Genomic DNA, 20,794 nt, shown 5'->3' with positions numbered 1-20,794 from the left:
CTTAACGGCTATTGGTCCGAAACGAGACGCGCGGAACTTCGCATCCTGTGTCAATAACCGGTTCAAGATCGTCAAACACTACGGTTTTGACACTATCCGAGCCTTTAATTAGCTCCACAGACCCCCAGACCTTACAGCAAAAGTGTGTTTACATATGCGGACCCGTCAGTTTCTTCTTCTTCGCTGTCGTGGCTATGGAAGGACGGTGTGCTGTTGAGACTTGGGCAGAGTTTGGCTGTTCGGCAGCAGCATGCACATCGAAAGTCGTGTTTACTGTTGGGACAGATGTGTTGCTCTATCCAGGTGGCGACGAGATCGTTGTCTTCAATATTCAACAGAGAAAACTAACAGTACGTTTACTATCTGGGGCGTTGGACTGTAGATTTACCAGGCAAGCATTTAGCTGGACTGTGGACAGGTTGTTAAGATAGATTTGCCTCGTCATTTGCTATGGCTGCTAATGTTAGACAGTTCCCTTGCTTTTCCTCTTGTTGCAGGCTGTTCTTCAGTTCCCCGGTCCTGTGTCTGACCTGGTTCACAGTCATGATAAGCAGCTCCTCTATGTGGCCTGTGAGAGTGGAGTTTACTGTGTCAACTTACCAAATCTGCTGTCCAGGTATGAGCCAAAATGTACAGTTCAGATGGGGACATCCTTGAAGCCACCCAGTAACATCCTAGAAACCATTAGTAGTCACTTAGCAACCGCCTAGTAACACCCTAGCGACCATTAGTAATCACCTAGCGACCGCTTAGCAGCATCCTAGCAAGCACTAGTAATTACCTAGCAACTGCAGGTGCAATAAAACATGAGACTTTAATTTCATTGTATTTACAAGTCAGCTGTCATTCCATTTCATTCTAATTATAATAATAATCAAATAGTAATAATAATATTTCTAGAGTAATCAAATCCTAAACACATCTACACTTTCTAAATGAATGAATTTCTGAATTTAACTTTTAACCTTTCAAACTGAAGCAAGCTATTTTTTTTTTTATATGAAACTGAAGCAAGCACACATTTTATTTAGAAAATGTAACCTTTTCTAGTTCATGTATATCTTCTGTCAATGTGCTGTTAACTGAAATTTGTCAAATAAATCCATTCAGTCTATTTAAACACTGAAGAAAGACAGTGACTCTTAACTTAAATGTGACCTTTCACCCCTCCAGGGTTCCCAGCTCCCCGGCTAACGTCTCCTCCAGCCCGGCTGAGCTGAAAATCTCTTCTGACTGTCTTGCTGTTGGAGAGGAAGGAGTGTGTTCTCTGCTCCTGGTCGGCTCTGTTCTCCTCACCCTTTCCCAGAGAGACACACTGTGGTGGTTTACTCTGTACAAAACACCGGCCTCCAGACAGTCGACGTCCAGCAGCTATGAGAAGCTCGCTGAGCTCAGTCTCCCAGTGGTTTCAGTTAGTTTACATGACGACAAAGAGAGGAAGATGAAGAGCGGACTTGGGAGGAAGCCTGTGGTGATTTGTGTCCACTCCAGTGACGAACCACCGCCATCTTCCTCTCCCTCCATGTTATCGTCATCATCAGAGGCAACACTCGGGGACGGCCATTTTCGCCTTGAGCCACTGCTCTTCAAGCTTCTGTTTGGGGTTGACGCGGCCCTCGTCAGGTCACCCATAATCCTTTGCGGCCTGCCCGACGGTCGCCTGTGCTTCCTCCCTCTGCGTCTCCCCCCAGGGTCGCGGGTCCGAGTCCTGCATAGCCTCGAGCAGCCAGTCGTGTTCGTCGGAGCATCTGTTGTCACGGAAACGGGCCTGGGGGAGGCTCGGTGTTTGGTGGCAGTGGGCGGACTGGGGAGGGTGGTGCTGATCAGGACCGACGAGGGCGGGCCGGAGGTAGGGGGCAAGGTAGCTGGTTTTACGGAGGGGTGCGTGCCGGGACCCGTGGTGTGTGGGTGTGTGGATGAACGCCATCTTTACTACAGCACCGGTTCAGACCTGCTGGTGCTGGACCTACCAGGGGGACCGGCAGAGAGAGCAGGCCCAGGACGGGGTGAGGCTGCGGGCCGCGGTGAGGAGACGACCAGCAGGACAGTTACTGCTGTCCTGCAAAGCCCCGTCAGTTTAAATGTCTGCAGAGTTGTCGCCCTGGCTGGAGCTACACACAACGCTGCAGGTAACCAGACTGGGACCACAGTGGAAGTGGTGACATGGTTCCTTTGCATTTTGGTTAAATTAAGATTTCTATCTTGTATGTTTGTATCTCTCTATATGTGTTGCCTTTCTTTTGCTGAGTCTAACTCATCATGCCCCTGGAAACCCTCTCATATGCACTTCAGACCAAACCATGTGTTTTTTCCTGACTTTAAACATTGCTGTGATGCCTCATCATCAGGTGCAGTTCAGCTGCTTGTGCTCTCTGCCAGCGGGAGGCTCCAGAGGATTACCCTGCCTAAGGGGAGAGAGGATGCAGGATTACCCAGCCTCCACTCAGCACAGGTGGGCCAGAGTGTCAGGGACCTCCTGGCTGCTATCGGAGATGTATGTCAGAGGTATACTCACCTTGATTTCCTCTTGGTTGTGAGTGAAATACAAAACACCTGAAAACGTTATTATAGCTAATATGACCTGATCTGAATGTGCTTTCACTTCCTTTCCCTCAGAGCATCAGAATTGAAAAGCACCATCAAATCCAAAAACCAAATTCTCAGGAACCTGAATCAGGTGCTCAACATCAGCTTCCTGCTGCTAGCCAGTAGGAATAGTGAAGAGCAGCCTCATATCCAGGAGAAGCCAATCAGATGTCATGCTGTGACCAGTTGGAGCAGATTGCTTCAAAAAGACTCGTTGAACCTGACTTGTGTCCTGGATAATGCTAGTCCTTACGTTCTGGAACGAGGCTGGACATTGAGCATCACTGTGTTTCCTCTGTCCTACTCTCTCACTGCAGGAGGGGAAAGCTCCTCCAGAACTTTCTCATTCCCATTCCTCAATCTCCATCCAGGGGAAAAGTTAGAAGTATCTTTGCCCCTTGCAGCTGCAGGTGACTCATGCTTCCCCATGACAGTGAGCTGCTCACTCATCTTCTCGTTGAAAAGTCTGCTGGGAGAGGAGGAGGCGGCCAGACTCCTGGGATTGTACGGTAGTTGTGTCAGTTTGGCTTTGGACACACTGACAGTTGATTGGTTGGATTCCCTGCAGGTGAACAGAACCACAACCTCCCACAAAAATATCACCTCTCAGTCCACAGGGAGCACCATGGATGGCATCCAAGCTTTTTTAAGCACTCGTCGGGTCAGCTGGACTGGGAGCGGGGAGGGAGAGAGTGCTTCAAGGCCTGAGCGAGAGCAGTACTCAGCAAGAGTTAGGGTGTCGTCAGAGCTGCTGAGTGCTGCACTGGTGTTGAAAGCCCCAGATTTGGACCCCCAGGGGCCAAAGCTGTCTCCTCCAAGTCTGTGTGTCTCTCTGCTGGACTGGCTGCTGTCCCAAGGTCCTGCAGGAGGTGAGATGGGACCCCCAAGAGACAAGAGTGCCCACGGCAGCTCAGTGGTCCATGCTCGAGGTCCAGATGGACACACAGTCAAACTGACTGCAAAAGAGGTATGTGGTAGCATCACTGTTAATATTGTATTAATGAAGTTGTACCCTGTGCGTTGTGTCTTGTGTTTCATTCCAGCATAAAACAACAGAGAAAAGGTAAACATGTACTTGATGGCCGACATTTTCAACCAACTTCTGTCAAAACTTTCCACTTTACATTAATTTTCAATGTTTAAACTGGTGCAACATCTCTGTTTAAGGTATTTACTTTTGAAATGTGATGCTTCTGCATGCCTTTTGACTAGTTTCGGGAAGAGTTTGAATGTTTTTAATGTTTTCTTAAAAGCCATGTTAACAGAACACAGCCGACACATTTCCCTGTTGAATCCCCGCCTAGTCTTCTAAGTGCCTCCCTCACCCAATCGTGAATCGAGAAAACATTTGACTGTCAAGATATGCTGGTCCCGCCCCTTTAAACAACTGAAAGCACACATTCTGTCGAGAGAGATTAGCTGAGAGTTGAAAGCCAGTGTTGCATCTGTGTTCTCCAGGTGAATGTAGGGGAGGAGAGCGTTGGGAAGGACGAGGTTCCCCTGACTGCAGTGGAGGTCCAGGTGGAGAGCTCGTCCATGGCTGCTGTGTGTGGACTGCACCATGCCGTGTTACGCCGGGTACAGGTACAAACACACTCACAGCCAACCTTTCCGTTATTTTCAGAGAGAAACCTACAGGAGGATGACTTTGACAAACACTGAAGAGGTTTCTAAGGTTTGAAACTCCTTTCATCTTCTGCTCTGTCCCGTGACTCAGACTCTGTTGCAGAAGGTTCCTGAGAAGGAGAAAGCTGCTTGCACAATGAGAGTGGAGAGATTGGGTTTAAGACGGGCACTACAGCAGGCTGAGGTAAGACCTATTCAGTCTGTTAATATCTTTCTCAGCCTGTCAGCCAGCTCGGTAAAAACAGATGCACTCAGTGGTTTTAAGTGGATGTCCTTTTTCTTTTCCTGCTCCTCTCCAGCTCTTGTTGCACCAGATCCAGCAAAGTCGAATCCCAGAGGCCTTTGGCGTGGGTTTGTCCAGAGGGCAGACGACCCAGTCTCTCCTCGGTGTCTACCAACAACTCAGACAAAATCCTCTCCTCATTATCTAACACCTTTCTCAACTGAGCCTGCAGCCTGACTTCACCTTGCTCTGGGGTTACATAATCTAACTTTGCTGCAAAAATAATGTCCGTTCATGGCAACAGTAATTTATTTTGGATGCAGACTCGACGGATGCAGCCCTAAACATACTTTTCCAGCACTGTAAATAATGATTTGTCATTTGATACTTCACATAATAAAGAATTTGTGGTATGACTTTGTGTGTTTGCTGATATATAAATGAGATATTGATTGTATTGCATAGTGTGCTACTCTCCTACCTAACCTAAACTATCTCTATGAACTCTATATTTTCTCCCTCATGATTATCCCCATGGGACCCACTAGACGTTGCTGTTGTGCATGTTCACATGCAGCTCACTGCTGTCTCTGGTCTGCTAATGATGCCTGGTGTCACCCACCTCACCCTTTTTCTGGTTAGTAGCATGCTCCATAATGAAAGTTCACTATTCAAACCAATGCATTCAGCACAGTGTGCGTGTAAAGAGGCGGTGTAAATACATACAAACGTATAGCCCAAATAGCAAAAAACACACTCTTTACAGCTGGGCAAAGGCACTCTGGTTTCCCACTGAGTTTACTAATGCAAGATGCTGGTATTACTGCTACATAGGAAGAGCCGTCTTTACAACCAGAACAGCACACAATGGACTGCAGAGATTTGCATTGAAATATGAACAGATTGCAGGAGTTAGATTAAGGATGACCAAAAACAGGAGGAAATTCCTGTGAATACATCCTATAATCCTAGGTGTGCAAACTAAAAGTCCCATGTTAACCTTCTGAGTCTGTACTGTCTACCTGTAATCCAAAGGATAAGAGTATCAGGCAGGGTATTGAATTCACCAGGTGACACTTTCATCTTGGTCACACTATTGCATCCTTACAATAGTGCAACCAATTATATCCTTCATATCACATGCAAAACCCCAGTGTTTTGATAGCAATGAGACATTTCTAAGACAGAACACCACTTGCCATGTCAGTTGAGTTTTATTTCCATGTTCATAAAAGAGTCAAGTAAGAAATACTGTTGGAAAGATGAGGGACAAATGAAAAATTCACCAACTTCTAAGCAGCAGGTTGTAAATGAGCCCATTAGTACTACAACCATGTACACACCGGTCTTGGTTACGGTCTACTCCTGTTACTATGGGTGATTATAGTAGGGTTGGTTACATGCTAGAAACCCAATCATCTGCTAATAAGCATCCTCTGACAATGCTACCATGCTAATGACCTGGCTAAAAGGTGACCTCAATAACGGTGACTAGGTCCGTCTCAAATGGCACCCAATTTCTTACTTACTGGAGCGCTCACTGGATGAGCGACAAGTGTCAGCTTTTGCCTGTAAGTCATTACACACCTCTGTCATAATACATAGACTTTGACTGAGCTCGTTGCCACGCTGTCACTCACGTAATACCTGTCAGGATTGGCAAAATGGCCGAGAAGATACAGACAAAAGAGAAAAGGTGGAGCGGAAAGATGAATCGAGGGAGAGAATAGTTAAAAATGTCAAAATACTTCTTGGTTTAACACCAGTGGGGCTTCAGAAGTTCTCAGAAGTGTCAAGAAATCTACATCTCTTTATTTAGCTTGGGAAATCAAAGCCAATTGTATGAATTACTCAGAGAATCATCTAAAAACTGTCTCTTTGGGGAAAAAAAGGGAGGAAAAACACAACAACCAAACCAATATATTGCTGTTTTGAAATCAAGCTCTGACTCAAAACGTGATCGGCTTCATCGAGACACTTCTTGGCTGATTATGCGCGGTCACTTCATCCCCCATCTCACACCTTCTCACCCGGTACAAGTCTTGGTTTTCTCTTTGAGTCCTCTGTTGTGGTCCTTCGCCACAGTAAGGAGGGAGGGAGGTAGAGGCTGCACCTATAGTCACTGATGAACCGTCCTCTACCTCAAAAAGCCGTCGAGTGCGTCTTTGGATGATTCGTTGATGCTGACCCTCGATCAATGATTAGCAGCTCATCGCCTCTACCTTGACTAGAGTCAGAGGGAGGCCTCAGCTCTGCCGCAGTCCTGGATCAGTACTCCCAAATGGCGGAGCTGGTCAGGCTGTGTCCGTCTCCCTTCAGCGTGCCTCCCTGGTCTCCGCGCAGGTATTTGCCGTTCTTGCCGCGGATGGCGATGCGACCGTGCTCCGGGAACTCCAGGGTGAAATCCTCAGGGGTTTCGCCGTCTGCACACACCAAACCAGCGCTGTTCACGTACCAGAAACGCCCGTTCACACCTGCAGGGGGGAGCAGAACAAGAGAGAGACAAGGACTGATCACACTGACAAGCGGCATTATGGGATTGTTGTGCTGTGTGTCTGATGATTGGAGTAATATGGGTTGTGTGTGATGTGTGTGTGATTGTGGGGCATCAGAGGTGTGACCAAGTGTGTTTCAAGTCTTGAGGCACAAGTCTCAAGTGTAAATGTAGAAACACCAAGTCAAGTCAGACCAAATCAAGAGTCCAGCATCAATTTAATATCTTAAAGAAAACTAAATATCTAGGACTTTTCAATGCAATATGGCTTTAATAGGATAAAAACTTGGTAAGAGCATCATGAGTTTCAACTTCAATAAATTCAATCATTCCATACAAATTCATAAAACAGAATTTAAATTCAGTCGTCTGGTGGAACAAATCTCATCACTTTCAATCTAAGTCACTTAGTCAAGTCTCAAGTCTTCTCTTCATGCATCAAGTCAAGTCTCAAGCAGCTAAAATTGTGACTCAAGTCTGACTTGAGTCCAAGTCATGTGGCTTGATTCGGTAATCTGTTGCAATTAATTAGTTTCCCATTGCTGGAACACAGACTCTTTTGAGAGATGGAAAGGAGGGAAAAAAAGCAAGTGGGAGGAGAGAAGCAGAAAGCAAAAAACAGTGTGTGTGTGTGTGTGTGTGTGTGTGTGTCCTGACCTTTAATGTGGTAAGCCCCATCACTGAACTGCAGGTTAAAGATGTCATAGACTGATCTGCCGGCATCCAGCGTGTTGGAGTTCCTGTGGTGGCAGATGAAGCCGTTCGCTCCTCTCAGGATCAGCATGGGCCGGTTGATCAGCTTCAGAATCAGCTGCTCGTCCTCACCTGACCAGAGGGGGGCAGCAGGGAGCAGAGGGAGGTAGTGAGGGCAGTAAGAGCATGAGTAGAGAGGAAAAAAGCAGGGTTTAGTTTGACTGCACAGAGAGAGAAAAAAGAAACAAACTCACAGTTGTCCATAGTCGTACTCTTACCTATGGAGTCACTGACAGCTAGTAGCTGGCCATTCTTCTTGGTGCAGACGTATTTGCCATTGTTGGCTCTTAGCGCCACCCTGTGGTCGAGCCACTCCATTGCAAACATGGTGTTTGCTGACCTGTAGCAGAGCATCACAAGGTAGAAGATGAGTTTCCCTGTCTTCAAATGCTGTTGGAAATACTATCATGACATGTTGAGCGGATATGAACGGCACAACAAATTGGTAAATATGACTAGGAAAGAGGGAATTTTCTATAAGACCTGAGTTGCAAAGATCATGTAAGCCATATCAATAAGCTGATGGTAACTATGATGCAATACATTACTATACATTACTGTTTGGCATCCCATGTAAGTAACTGCTATTGCTGTATGAATCATTTTTCAACATTTTCATTCTTTGTGTAACTTCTAAGTTACTAAATTGTAACTTCAAGTTGTTTTTAATAAATGAAGACATCAATAACATGCCTGACATGGATTTTCTGTTCTTCATTCTGCACAAACTAGCACTGTTCTGTTTGATTTCTAAAGTAAAACATCAGCCACCAAAATAACTACTTTTGTTACAGGGTCCATTTTGTAATTTCTGACCAAATGCACTTGAATGCGTGACCAGTCGTATTCACAACTTTCGATCTCAGAAGTAGGAGCTTATGTGGCGCACTTGAAGGCAGCATGTGATTAGAGAGAAACATAGAGGTTCAGAGTCAAAAAGGTCACTTTTAACCTAGTAGTACAGAACAGGGCACAGTATATACCCAGATCTGCAATATGAAATGTGTCGAGCTGACATATGCAAATCATCGCTGTCTGGTGAAAACCTTGTATCTCCAAAATGTAAAGTTTTCAGGAACTTTTTTTTTTGTTTTTTTGTAGAGTTTAGAGTTTTGAAAGGTTTTCAAACATCACCAACATTGGAGTTATGAAGTTTTCACATGACAACAACAAAATGATGATGTATTAATTTTAATTCTGTGTTTACTCACACTTCGGTGGCGGTGCTCTGGATGCCTCCGTGGGCCACCAGGGCCCAGTAGTTCCCTTGGCTGGTGCGGAACATACACTTCTTGGTTTCCTTGTCAATCTCCATCTGGAACGTCTCCATGTCCGTCTCATCCTCCTGATTGGCTGAGAGGCTCACTCCTGGGAGGGGCATATTAAGGACAACCTTTCAGTATACTTTCTAGGCGGCCAAAAGCGTGAATACTTTGAGGGCCATTTAACGCCTGGAGAAATCCATCCATCAACTTCTACATCCATCAACTGCAGCTCACAACTTTTATTTAGTCTAAGCCATTTGAAAGTCACTTTTTCTCACGCCTCAACTGTGTCCTTGCACTTCACTTTGTGTGCTTTATGTTTTATTGCTGAATTAACAGGTTCTAATTTGACTACGTTTGTAGGATTTAAACACAGATACAGGGGAGGTGAGCTAACAGCACTGGATAATGAGCAGAAGGTAGCATCAAACTGTGGTTTCAAATAAATTTGAATGGGTATTGAATGGGTTTAATTTAAGTGGTTCATACAGGAAATAAATTAAACTAAAAAACTGTGGTTGGTTGGACATTATTACATTATTATTATCATTACATCACTACCTCCTTGTTAACCCCACTCACCTGAAAGCCCATTGACTGATTTAGAGGAATGCTTGACATTAATATTTCTGAAATTAAGAATGTAACAAAGTTCTAATATTTATGCAGACTTGCTTTATATGCCTAGACAATAATGAAAACAATGCATTAAGAGAGATAGTCAGTTTCCAATGGCTTTAAGCAGCACAGAGAGTTGCAAATGACCATGGCACCTGAACGCCTCCCCTGTCAGATGTTACCAGGCTGATTTCTCCACTGACCTCTGCTATCCTTCATTGGATTTCCACTCAAGTCTTCCTGGCTAGACTAACACCTAGCAAAGCGGTTTGAAAAAAAACATCGACATAACAGCTTGCTAATCAGTTTGTATTGTTATGTTTAGCTTGGCACAGCGTGAGAGAGTTGGTAATCATGTCTGATCCTGGGATGTTAGGTTATTTTTAAGTGGTTCAGTCCTAAACCGCAGCCTTGATGTGACAGGCTGCTGCGCCCCCCTGTGGCCGAGGGTGAGAAAGACATGTTCACTGACGGGGGGCGCTGGATACACACATGGATAGATGAATTTATACCAGGGTTTGGGCCATTCATTAATTGAACTGAGAATGCATGGAAATAGTCATGAAATTCCACTTCTAAGAGACTTTATATTGACTCACTAAACATTATAAATCAAATGAATCAAATAAAAGACACTTAAATCAAATACATTCAATCATAATGTTTGTATTATGATTACATGTTCTGCATCAAATACCACCTTTAAACATGTTATGATATTCAGTATCGATAATATATAACACTACGTGTGATCTCAGATATGTGATGAGAAAAAAACAAAAAAACAAAACATGGAATTTCACAGAATTTCATTGAATTAAATTCAACTTTTTGAAATTCTAATTAAATTCCAATTCTAATTCCTCAGTTGAATTGGAATTGATGAGTTCATTCACGAATTGACCCTCTGATTTATATAGGCTACACTTTTGTTTTCCTACACTGCATGTAGCTAAGCAAATCGTACACAGACAAGTCAGCGAAATGCGTTTCCATCCACACTGTAGTAACACCGCTCCTCCCCACTCTCGCCACGATGCTCAACATCAATAGCATCCACATTACTTAATTAACACCCGAGCACAAAAGGCCTTTGACCGACAAACAGTTTCTGGATATTGCTTAGGAACCAATTAGTTCAACAGAGGAAGTGTTTACTGCTGAGGGCTTCTCATTATCGGCCCGTGAACTACTTGAAAGCAAGAATTTTGTGTCAAACGTGAGAAACACACACACACACACACACACACACACACACACACACACACACACACACTCTTTACATACACCTGAGTATACACTAATTAAATTCTAAATCAGTCTTTTGTGATCAGAACAGGTGGAGAGACATCACAGGTGCTGGCTTTAAAACTGTCAGCTGTAATATTTTCTACCGAATCTAAACATGATCATAAATGTTTACAGCACCAAAGTACCAAAGCGACGGCTGTTTATCGCACCACCGTGAGACAGATTGCAGAGGGCTAAATCCCAAATGAGATGCATCCCAGAATATCCCCAATTCATTTTCTTAATCCTTTAACAACACTGATCCGTGCACCTTACCCCCCCTCTTATCTCTCCCTGCTCTCTTCTCATGGCCATCCTTCTCTCCCTCCTTCCCTCCCTCCCTCCCTTCCTTCCCTTCCTTCCCCCATCGCTCCCTCCTCCTTACCCCTCCGACACACGCCCCCACCCCCTCCCTTCCACATCACAGCGGGGCTCTGATATAATCAGCTTTTGGAGTGCTACCCGTCCAATCCCTCAATCCCCTCAATGAAAGAAAAGAGGAAAAACAGGAAAAGACCAGAGGATTGTGCGGTCCGTGCTTAGCAGGATATACAGATAATTACCCACAAGCCAAATGCTCAAACACATGGAGAACATGCTAAAGAAACACGTATCTGCATTATTGTTTACTTAGACTCATCATGAAAGGCAGTGTGCCCACTTGTAGCATGAAATTTATGGAGCAGTTGTAAGTCAGGCTACATCTCTTTTGTCTGACAAATATCAGGCTTCACCAAGTTCAGCCAAGTGAGCAGTCTGCTGTTTCAAACCAGTCTGATCACATCTTATTCACACCTGATAAACTGGGTGTTAGAGCTGAACAATTAATGAAAAATAAAATCGCAATCGCAATATGAACTTCTGCAATTTCCAAATCGCAGAGGCTGCATTAATTGCTTAAGAGAGAGAGAGAGGAGCGTCCAAAATGGATTTCTGAACAAGGTGTTTTAGAGCTGCAGGTAATCTTTGGTCCATGAATCAAGTACAGTATCGGTGAAAACCTTTCATCATACTCAAACTCAGTAAATCCTGCACACTGACATCTATTTTTTTTTCTGAAATCACTTTTCTTTAAGCAATTTTAAAGTTCTAAAAAATGTATGATAAGAAAAACTAAATTGCAATATTCTGTCAAATAATTGCAATTAGATTTTTTGTTCGATCATTCAGCCCTACTATAGGTATCACAAATTCATATAACTGGCCAAATTATCATTATTTTAAAGTATATTTGAAGCATATATTTCTGCCCATACGCCCATACCTATGCTCCTTTGCCTATAGGGGCCCATCACCCCTCATTCCCTTTCATCCCAACTCAATGTCATGCTTTATCTACCAATTCAATGTGACCATTTCACACTAATTCAGCCCAGAGACGATCCCCAGACGGGGCTCAGCTGGGGCCGCACCGCCGCTATCTGATAGACCAGAGAAAAGGAGACAGAGGAAGGGGAGAAGGATGGAGGAAGAGCGAGAAACAGAGAGCGGGGGGGGAAAGAGAGAGAGAGAGATTGGATACGTTGAAATCCAAGCCAGGAATCTGAGGATATCAATAGCTGTGTTGATGACCATCTTTGACACATCAGTTGGTCAAGCATACTAAATAAGATGTTGTCATAGGCATGAGCACGGATAAACTATGCAGCGTGGCACTGTATACATCTGCACACACACACACACACACACACACACACAGTTTGCCTCGGTAGTGGCACATTTTGGAGCAGACCTCGGATCCAGCTCCACTTTCTGCTGCTGTCCTACCTGGAACGCAGAAGTGGAGCAGGCCTGACTAATCCATCAGCGATGGATGGCTCTGACATCTATTATTAATGGTAAGGTGATGCCACTCCCCTCTGTCCCTTATTTTCTTCTTTCTCCCAATCCTTCATTCTACACAGCCGCACTTTCTTTCTTTCTTTCTTTCTTTCTTTCTTTCTTTCTCCTTTCCCACTTGTCTGTTCGTGGGCTGCATGTGTGCGATTGAGTCTGTCAGTGTGTGTGTGTGTGTGTGTGTGTGTGTGTGTGTGTGTGTGTGTGTGAGTGCATGCACGTGTGTGTGTTGATGGAAAGTAGGTGTCTTTGGAGTATCAGCTCTTTTTCACTTTCCAGGCAGAGTTGACCGCTTAAACCTGAGCAACACAGGGAGGTGATGAGAGACACGATGACAGATCTACCTGACACACACACACACACACACACACACACACACACACACACACACACGCACACACACACACACACGCGACAGGCTCAGGGCAGAGAGAAAGCACAGGAAGCCGTATACACAAAGCACTACTGCCTTAAGTGTGGCTATTGCAAAGACTCTTTTACACATCCACGTTATTAAAGTGGAGTTTCTACCTCATAACACTAAACCTCTTTATTACTGAGCCATGTGCTGCATTTGCACTCACTTTAAAATAGATAGTCAATATGACACCTCTGCTCTGCTGGGAGAACAGACTAGCGTGTTGATTTATGTGCGAACACACAGGTGACAATAGGGAGGCAGAGCGGCCCACCTGTCTCCACACCTCCTGCTATTGTCCTGAAGTCCTCCGAGAGTCCTTCTTCACTTGGATCCTCCCTTCCCTTCTGCTCTCTCCTCTCCCCCTCTTCCCCCTCTTCCCCTTTTGTTTTCATTGACCCTGACAAGCTAACAGCCAGGGTTTTAGTCCCTCATGTCACATGCACACCACTTTGCTCTATCAAAAGTCGTCAGTTTCAGTTTCAAAAGTCTCAATTTGTTCATGAAGACCTATTTCATATTTTATCATTTTCTTCATTTCATTTTGGCCAAATGTCCATAAGCATAAATATGGAAAACATAATCTTGAAATTGTGCTTTACTTTAGCCAGCTAGCTAGCTGAGTGGCACCAGCTCTTTAGATGTAATGGAATAGTTACAAACAAAAAAGCAAAAACTAAAAACATTTCACATTTTTTTTTAAAATTCTATTTCAGTTTGTTATACAAGATAACCTAGTTTTTTCACAGTCTTGTTTTTTCTGTTTATTTCAGTATAACAATGTTTTCAACCCCTTGTTTTGTCTCATTAAACATTAAAGTTAGCAGCTAAAGTATTTTAGGTTACTTCTGGTAACCGTTACACACCAGGAATACCATCAATCTCCAGCTTTTTGTATGAATGTTATGACCGATCACGTTCATTTACATAATATTCAACTTATTCAACTTTTCTTGTGTTGTGGGCCTGGTGAGCGTTGCCACGTATCCCATCATGCTGTGTGCACATGGTTATTTGCTTCTCATAGACAGTGAATGGAGGCTGACTGTTCACCTCCTGAAATCACGTCTGGTGTGCAACTGTCAGAGGAGTTCCTGCTGTCTTTTAAAATTTATCTCTTTCATCCTTTCAGCAGATATGGTGTAGCCTCTTTTCGCTGCATCCTTTCTGAATTTATTTCTGTGCTCATCTACTTCCATGTTCACCTAGTTCTCTCTTCATCTCGCTGTTCCTTGCTCTCCCCTTCAACCTCCTTCTTGGTTTTGTCTCTGGACCCTTCGTTTTATATATATTGTCTTTTCATTCCCCTTTCCCCTCATATACAGGCTACATGTCTCCACCATTCAGTATCCCTTTCTCCCCCAGCTGCCTCCTCCCTCCTTCCTACTCTATTCAGATGGTGTACCAGGATTATTATAGAACATACATCATGAATTATTTTCAAAATTCCTTTACATTACTTATTGAATGCATCCTCAACTAATTTAGAGTTGGGACTAGGCTACTTGACTCAGCAGCAAAAGGACAGCGCCATCTAGTGGCCTAGTTTGCCCAAAACCCATTCTCTGTTGTTTTATCTTAAATGTTTTTTATAAATAAGCCTAAAAAAAAATGTAATTATCTATTTACACTGCACATAAAAAGACAAAAATTTCACGTATATTTTTTATTTTATTTTAGTTCTTTTTACAAGATAGCCTAGACAAATAGACAACATAGTTTTTTCAAAGTCCTGTTTTTTCTTTTTATTTCTGTATAACACCTAGTTTTGTCTCAGTTTTAGTTTTGTTTATGATAATAAGCTTTGTGCTACTTTTTCACTACGTCCTACTTTGCCAACAACATACAGTATATTTCCATCCTCTTTAACAGTGCGGTTCCCTTGATTTCCAGCAGCCCTGTGAGCCCGGTCCTGGTTAGACCGGGGACTTGGCGGTGCGGAGGCTTTGGCCCGGGGTTAGAGAGGCAGCTTGGGTTTCTGAAAGCAGACTCCACCTTGCCTTCCATGAACAGCGGCCGACTCTATCAATAATTCAACAGGCTCACCTCACCTCACCACTCGCCGCAGCAGGACCGTGTGGCTGTGTGTGGGTGAGCGTGTCGGAGAAAGAGAAAGCTTTTGTTTGTGCAGAACAAGTGTATGACCAGAGAGAGAGAGAGAGAGACAGAGAGAGAGAGAGAGAGAGGGAGAGAGAGAGAGGGAGAGAGACACCAATTGGCAGTAGAAACAGGAAGACACAAAAAGACATGGCCTCCCAAAGAGGAGTGTTTGCATATTATATCAGCATACTCCACTACATTTTCTTTTATTTGACATATTTTACTGTATTTTCTATTATACTATACTCTCTATGGTATACTCTTCTATACTTAATATTAACAATCTATTCTCTATTTTACATATATTGTTATTATTACCATTATTCTAATTGTTTCTTTTAATTTTAGGGGACATTTTTTTATCATAATTATTAATGTTATCATTATTGATTACTACCAAAGCTTTGGCAATACATACTGAATTGTACTTGTATTGTACATGCCAATAAAGTTCATTGAATAGAATTGACAGAGAGAGAGACAGAGACAGAGAGAGAGAGAGAGAGACCCTCACACACAGAGAGAGAGAGAGAGAGAGAGAGAGACGCACACACACACAGAAAGAGAGAGAGAGAGAAATAGTTCTTGCATGTGAGCATGATATAACTTTTTCATGTGTGTGTGTGTGCATTTCTATGCCTGTGTGTTTACATATGTGTGTGTCTGTGTGTGAACACACATGCCTGTACTGTATATGTGTGTGTTGTTTTCATGTCTCTGGCCTTATCTCTGCTGCCCTCGGGCCAATCAGTTTGCGGCGCTCCCAGTCATTTGGTTATTGCCTGCAGCTCCCACTGCTGACCAGGAACAATGAGCGGGCGGCGATTCGGTTACAGCAGCCAGGGCCGAAGAAACTCGACCCCTCAGACAAGAATCTGCAGCCCATGGACGGGCGTCATGGCCAAGTATGCTGACAAGCACTGTTGGTGTATGCTAATCCATCCCAAATCCAGTTTCAAATCAGGCCGGCAAGCCCTCTCCGCCATCAGCAACCGAGCTCTGAGCAAGTGCCTCAGTAACTTTATAGCTAGATGAAACGTGAACTTCACAATTACACTTTTTTTTACATCCACCGAAAAAATCCAGCCTTGTTTTTGTGAAACAGTGACTTTGAAGCCAGCGTGCAGCAGGTGTAATCCATCAGTGTAGTGGTGCGCTGACATGCCTGCATGCTGATCAAATAACCCACTCAAACACACCAAAGAGTAAATATATAATACAGTACCAACAGAGCATTACTGTACAGCATATAGGTTACAAAGAGCTCTTTCAGTAAGCCTGAAGGGTGAAAGTGTACAGCGTTAACAGCATTACACTACCAGAGCCTGGGAGTCAAGTTGGGAGGGAACGAGAGGGGATGCAAATTACGAAAAGCATCACTGTTTATGATAGATTATTAGATAAAAGTAAGGGATAACAATGCATTATCATCCCCACCATCCCCCTTTTTTTTTTTTTCTGCATCCCAGAAAGAGTTATATCCGCCATTTAAAGAATGTGACAGCTTCTCTGACAACATTCATTTCTAATTTCGACACTAAAACTTAGTATGGAATATTATGTTATAGAAACATTTTGGAGAATATAGTCATCGATGTTATTTCCTCTTGTTGAACAATCAATATCAGCTAAAGTTTTAGTTTTTCCCCCCCAAAATACAGTAAATCCATTCAGACTCAAATCCAAAATACAGTAAATGCACAGTAAATCTATCAGTTTGCACAAATCACCCACTTGTCAAAGACTTTCTTACAGACTGAATCAATGGGCAAGCCTCCAACACAAATGACGTATTCAAGTGTATTCAAGTTCGAGTCTCAAGTCTCCCATATCGGCCGCGTCTATCTTGTTTTCCTGGAAAGATCCAGCCAGATCCAATGTGATGTCGATGTGCAGATAAAGAAGACAGGCACGTGAACGGCCCCAGACTACATTACCCATAATTACCGTGCACCCCCTATCAGCTGTCAATCATTTGAGAGTGGTCTATTCCAGGACCATGCATATTCAGCATGTCCACTAGCTAATGTACTTCCTGTGCATCGGACAGCTCAGTTTTCTCCGGGTGTATCGGTGCACAGTATGAATATAGGCTAGTAGTAGTAACTGTAGTAGGTGTAGCAGTTGTAGCGGCCCCTCTGCTTCATTATGTATGTGTGTAGGCTGCTGTCTGTGTTGATCCTCAGCAGCACCTTGGTCCATTTTAACATAATGATGTCCTGTGATTCTTTGCATGACCTTCTCAATAAGGAAACTAACAGGATCCCAGAAGTACAGCTTGTACGTGCGTGCCATGCTTCAGGGCAACGTATCATCAGATATGTGGCTGTATCGCCTCCAATTCGTGTGTGTGTGTGTGTGTGTATGTGTGTGTGTGTGTGTGCAAGGGTGTAGGTTTCATTTAAATTTTTGGAGGTGGGGACACACTCTGGTTCAAACCATGAGCACTGACATACTATTGGCATGGTAGTAGCATAAATGCAGCTCTGTTTTCAGCAGAATTTAAACAAAACATGCTACTTTATATGAGAAAAGTGTGCATGTATGAGAGAGAGAGAGGGGTGATATTATTGGTCAATATAAAATACAGTGAGACATTACAAAACTGAACCCCAAAATATGAAACATGGCAGTCTGATTGGTTGTTGAAATGCCTTTAAAGGCTTTAAAAGAAACAAAGGGAAGGGATCCATTTTTTAAGGGAAGGAGCGTTTGCATTAGTGACCAAAGCCAATCATAAAATATGTTTTGGTGGATCTCAGCTGTGCCTCTAAAAACACAAAGTGAGTAAAATACAGTATATGTGTCAGAGGCAGAAATAGTAAGGGGATAGTTCCTCTTAATATTGAGGGGTAGCTACATGTTTCACCTGTTTCCCCCCAAATCTACACCTTTGTGTGTGTGTGTCTTCCTACCTTGTCTTATGGAGACGTATCGCCCATTGGCTGCCATCAGCACCACCTGTGGGTGGCTCTCCTCTAGATCAAACAGCTCGTCCTTGCCCGGCTTGGAGCATCGTCCGGACCTCAGGGTGCCCGTGGGCCCCATGGGGGACAGGTACTTCCCCTCGCAGTCTTTAAAGGCCAGCTTCCCACACTTCAGCTCCAGTGTGTAGGCCGTGGCCCTGCCGCTCTGCGCCAGCAGCTTGCCGTCGTTGCTGAGGAAGCGGCTGTCGCAGGTCTTGAGGCAGTACTTCCCGTCCAGGTAGACCAGGGTGAGCAGCGCCGCCACGCCCCACGGGATGTTCCGGTCCACGGCGATCTCCCCGTCCTCCATGGACAGGTGGGCGTAGCGCTTGCGGGCCACGGACAGCAGGTTGGCCTGCGGGTGGAGCGCCAGGTGCATCGCCCACAGCTCGGCGTCCGTGATGAACTGGGCGAAGCAGGACAGGTAGTCCCGGGAGCCGCCGAAGAAGCGGAGGTGCTGCTCGGACTGCAGGGCCCAGCGGCCGTCCGACTGCGCCACGATGAGGAAGCGGGAGTCGGAGTTGCGCCCGTCCGCCTCGCAGGTGACCTTGCCGTCCTTGTCGGAGGCCAGGTAGCGGCCCAGGTGGCTGCGCAGGTAGACCACCTGGGTGTCCTGGGAGTCCTGCTCCAGCGTCCAGATCTGCTTCTTCTTCAGGCTGGGCGCTGACGCGTTCACCTGAGAGACAAGAAGATGGGAAGCAGGGGCGTAAGAGGTTCACCAGGGGCCGGGGTGCCAGAATTGCTATGGGGCCCCCTGTACCCCAACCTAACCACACCACAAAATGGACTGAATGCAATTCAGTTTTCATGAATGAGTACTAATTTTACACAATTACACTTTACAGCGAGTATAACATTTTTAATAAATTACATTTGTTCAATGAAATATTGAAATACAGTTTGATGATTGAAACTGTGCTTATGCATTAACAAAAAAACAGAACATGGCCACTATACATAGCTTGAGATTGCAAGATTGTACAGACACTTTACAAACTACACTTGTAATTCACATCTGAATGCCAGGCGGCCCATTTTTTGTTTAGAGGGCCTGTGATTTTCCAATTAAAAGAATCTAGTTTGAACTCTGTCCTCTCGTCCTATTAGAGTTGCATAGGAAAGACTCATCTAACAATATTGTCTTTTCTAAATAGTAACTCAGTAACTTTTACTTACAATTAAGTACATTTTAAATGAGCTACTTTATACACCAGTACTTAAATATCAGCAAAGTAACAGTAGACTACTACTACTTGAGTAGGATGTTTTAGTATTCTTTCTACCACTGGAGACAAGGATGGCTCACTGCACTGATATACATAGAAAATATTCCAGCACAGAGCAAGTAAACAGTTAACAGCGCCTTGCATGCATATAGGAGAATTATACTGTAACTATATGACAAACCTGGCAGGTTGGAGCATGATTTACTGTCTGCATACCTTAATGTGTTCCTGTACAGCTCAACAGGCAAGGCAAGGCACCAACACTATTAATTCCCACAGGGGCCACCCATGCAAAAATGTACGCACTCATGGTATTTTAAGGTGCTTTGGATAAAAGCGCCCATCAAGTGGCTCATGTTATGTTAGATGGCAGTCTGTACCTTGAAGCCAAAGGCCTCAGCGGTGAGGTAGCGGCTCTCATGGTTGATCAGACCAAACTGCAACTTCAAGGGACGATTCCCGTTAGCAGGCATCCTGACCTGGAGCAATCGGGAGGGTGAGGGTGAGGAGAGCGGGAGAATAAAGGGGTGAGACAAGTTAGGGATTGGGGGAGGAGAGAGAGAGAGGGGAGCAGGAGGGGTAAAAAGACCAGAAGAGGGGTGCAGAAGGGAGGAGTGTGTGTAAAAAGAAAGGGTAAGAAAGGGGGCTTTTAGGGAGGCGAGGGGAAGGAGGAAGGAGGTGAAGTCATGGAGAATGATGAAATGAGAAAGGCTCAAAGACAGGAAATCAATTCATTAAGGTACAGTATATAAAGCACTCCAGAGACCACACATTCCCGCCCCCACCCTCATCTTCCTTTTACATTTTTCCAGCCACAGCCTCCTAATTTACTTACTGTGGTTTTGTGGCTTCCTCTCTGCGAGTTTCTGCGTCTCTAATTCCAGCTCCCAGATTTAAGAGGTTTCTTTCACCGAGAATCCTCCTGCAATTCTGTCTCTCTCTCCTCTCCTCTCCTCTCCTCTCCTCCCTCTCTCTCTCTCTATGCTTGTTGCTCTCTCTCTCGTTCTGTCGTTCGGGTCTCCCTGTTCGCCCCCCCCCCACCCTCTCTGTTCCCTAATCAGGATTAGAAGCAGCGAGGACTTGAATCAACCTTGATCTCTGTTCAGTCCGGAGTCTGACGTCACCCTCTCTCTCTCTCTCTCTCTAGTCTAACTTCGCTCTGTCACACTGCTTATCCCCACTTGTGCAGCCTGCTCAGCCTCTCTCTCTCTCTCTCTCCTGTCAAACAGTGCTCTCTCGCCCAGCCCCTCTCTTCCACACTCCCTGTCTTTGCTCGACTCGTTATTCAGATCCCCGAAGGCTCTATCACTCTCTCCCTCTAGACTATCCTCCCTCCGGTTTTTGGTTTTGTCCCTCCTTCCACTCCTTTGCTTCCTAACTCTCCACAGGTTTC

At 44.6% G+C, this 20,794-nt stretch overlaps 2 protein-coding genes across 2 annotated transcripts; one reads left to right on the top strand and one right to left on the bottom strand.

Annotated features, from left to right (window-relative positions):
• Positions 1-194: 194 nt before the first annotated feature.
• On the top strand, positions 195-4,788 carry faap100 (FA core complex associated protein 100). The gene is made up of 8 exons (XM_071905123.2): positions 195-350; positions 498-616; positions 1,174-2,129; positions 2,349-2,505; positions 2,617-3,553; positions 4,045-4,170; positions 4,304-4,396; positions 4,512-4,788. The coding sequence occupies exons 1-8, from the start codon at positions 195-197 to the stop codon at positions 4,641-4,643; spliced, it is 2,676 nt and encodes an 891-aa protein (XP_071761224.2). The 3' UTR covers positions 4,644-4,788.
• A 923-nt stretch (positions 4,789-5,711) lies between these two features.
• fscn2b (fascin actin-bundling protein 2b, retinal) lies at positions 5,712-20,349 on the bottom strand. The gene is made up of 7 exons (XM_071905115.2): positions 20,237-20,349; positions 19,782-19,880; positions 18,125-18,851; positions 8,894-9,050; positions 7,901-8,022; positions 7,587-7,754; positions 5,712-6,909 (listed from the first exon to the last, which is right to left on the bottom strand). The coding sequence occupies exons 2-7, from the start codon at positions 19,872-19,874 to the stop codon at positions 6,704-6,706; spliced, it is 1,473 nt and encodes a 490-aa protein (XP_071761216.1). The 5' UTR covers positions 19,875-19,880; positions 20,237-20,349; the 3' UTR covers positions 5,712-6,703.
• Between the last annotated feature and the right edge of the window lie 445 nt (positions 20,350-20,794).

The sequence above is a fragment of the Centroberyx gerrardi genome, chromosome 20 (genome assembly GCF_048128805.1).
Source record: "Centroberyx gerrardi isolate f3 chromosome 20, fCenGer3.hap1.cur.20231027, whole genome shotgun sequence".
In the NCBI taxonomy this organism is placed as follows: Eukaryota; Metazoa; Chordata; class Actinopteri; order Beryciformes; family Berycidae; genus Centroberyx; species Centroberyx gerrardi.
This window is presented reverse-complemented; position numbering and strand designations above follow the sequence as displayed.

What these genes read in the sequence shown, in the direction of transcription:
- faap100 (XM_071905123.2), top strand. Translation starts at nt 195, where the DNA reads ATGGAAGGACGGTGTGCTGTTGAGACTTGGGCAGAGTTTGGCTGTTCG. An exon ending in ATCGGAGATGTATGTCAGAG is followed by an intron (nt 2,506 to 2,616) that starts GTATACTCACCT and finishes CCTTTCCCTCAG; the next exon opens with AGCATCAGAATTGAAAAGCA. An exon ending in CCGTGTTACGCCGGGTACAG is followed by an intron (nt 4,171 to 4,303) that starts GTACAAACACAC and finishes CCCGTGACTCAG; the next exon opens with ACTCTGTTGCAGAAGGTTCC.
- fscn2b (XM_071905115.2), bottom strand. Translation starts at nt 19,874, where the DNA reads ATGCCTGCTAACGGGAATCGTCCCTTGAAGTTGCAGTTTGGTCTGATC. An exon ending in CTGAGGCCTTTGGCTTCAAG is followed by an intron (nt 18,852 to 19,781) that starts GTACAGACTGCC and finishes CTTGTCTCTCAG; the next exon opens with GTGAACGCGTCAGCGCCCAG. An exon ending in ATACGTCTCCATAAGACAAG is followed by an intron (nt 9,051 to 18,124) that starts GTAGGAAGACAC and finishes TGCCCCTCCCAG; the next exon opens with GAGTGAGCCTCTCAGCCAAT.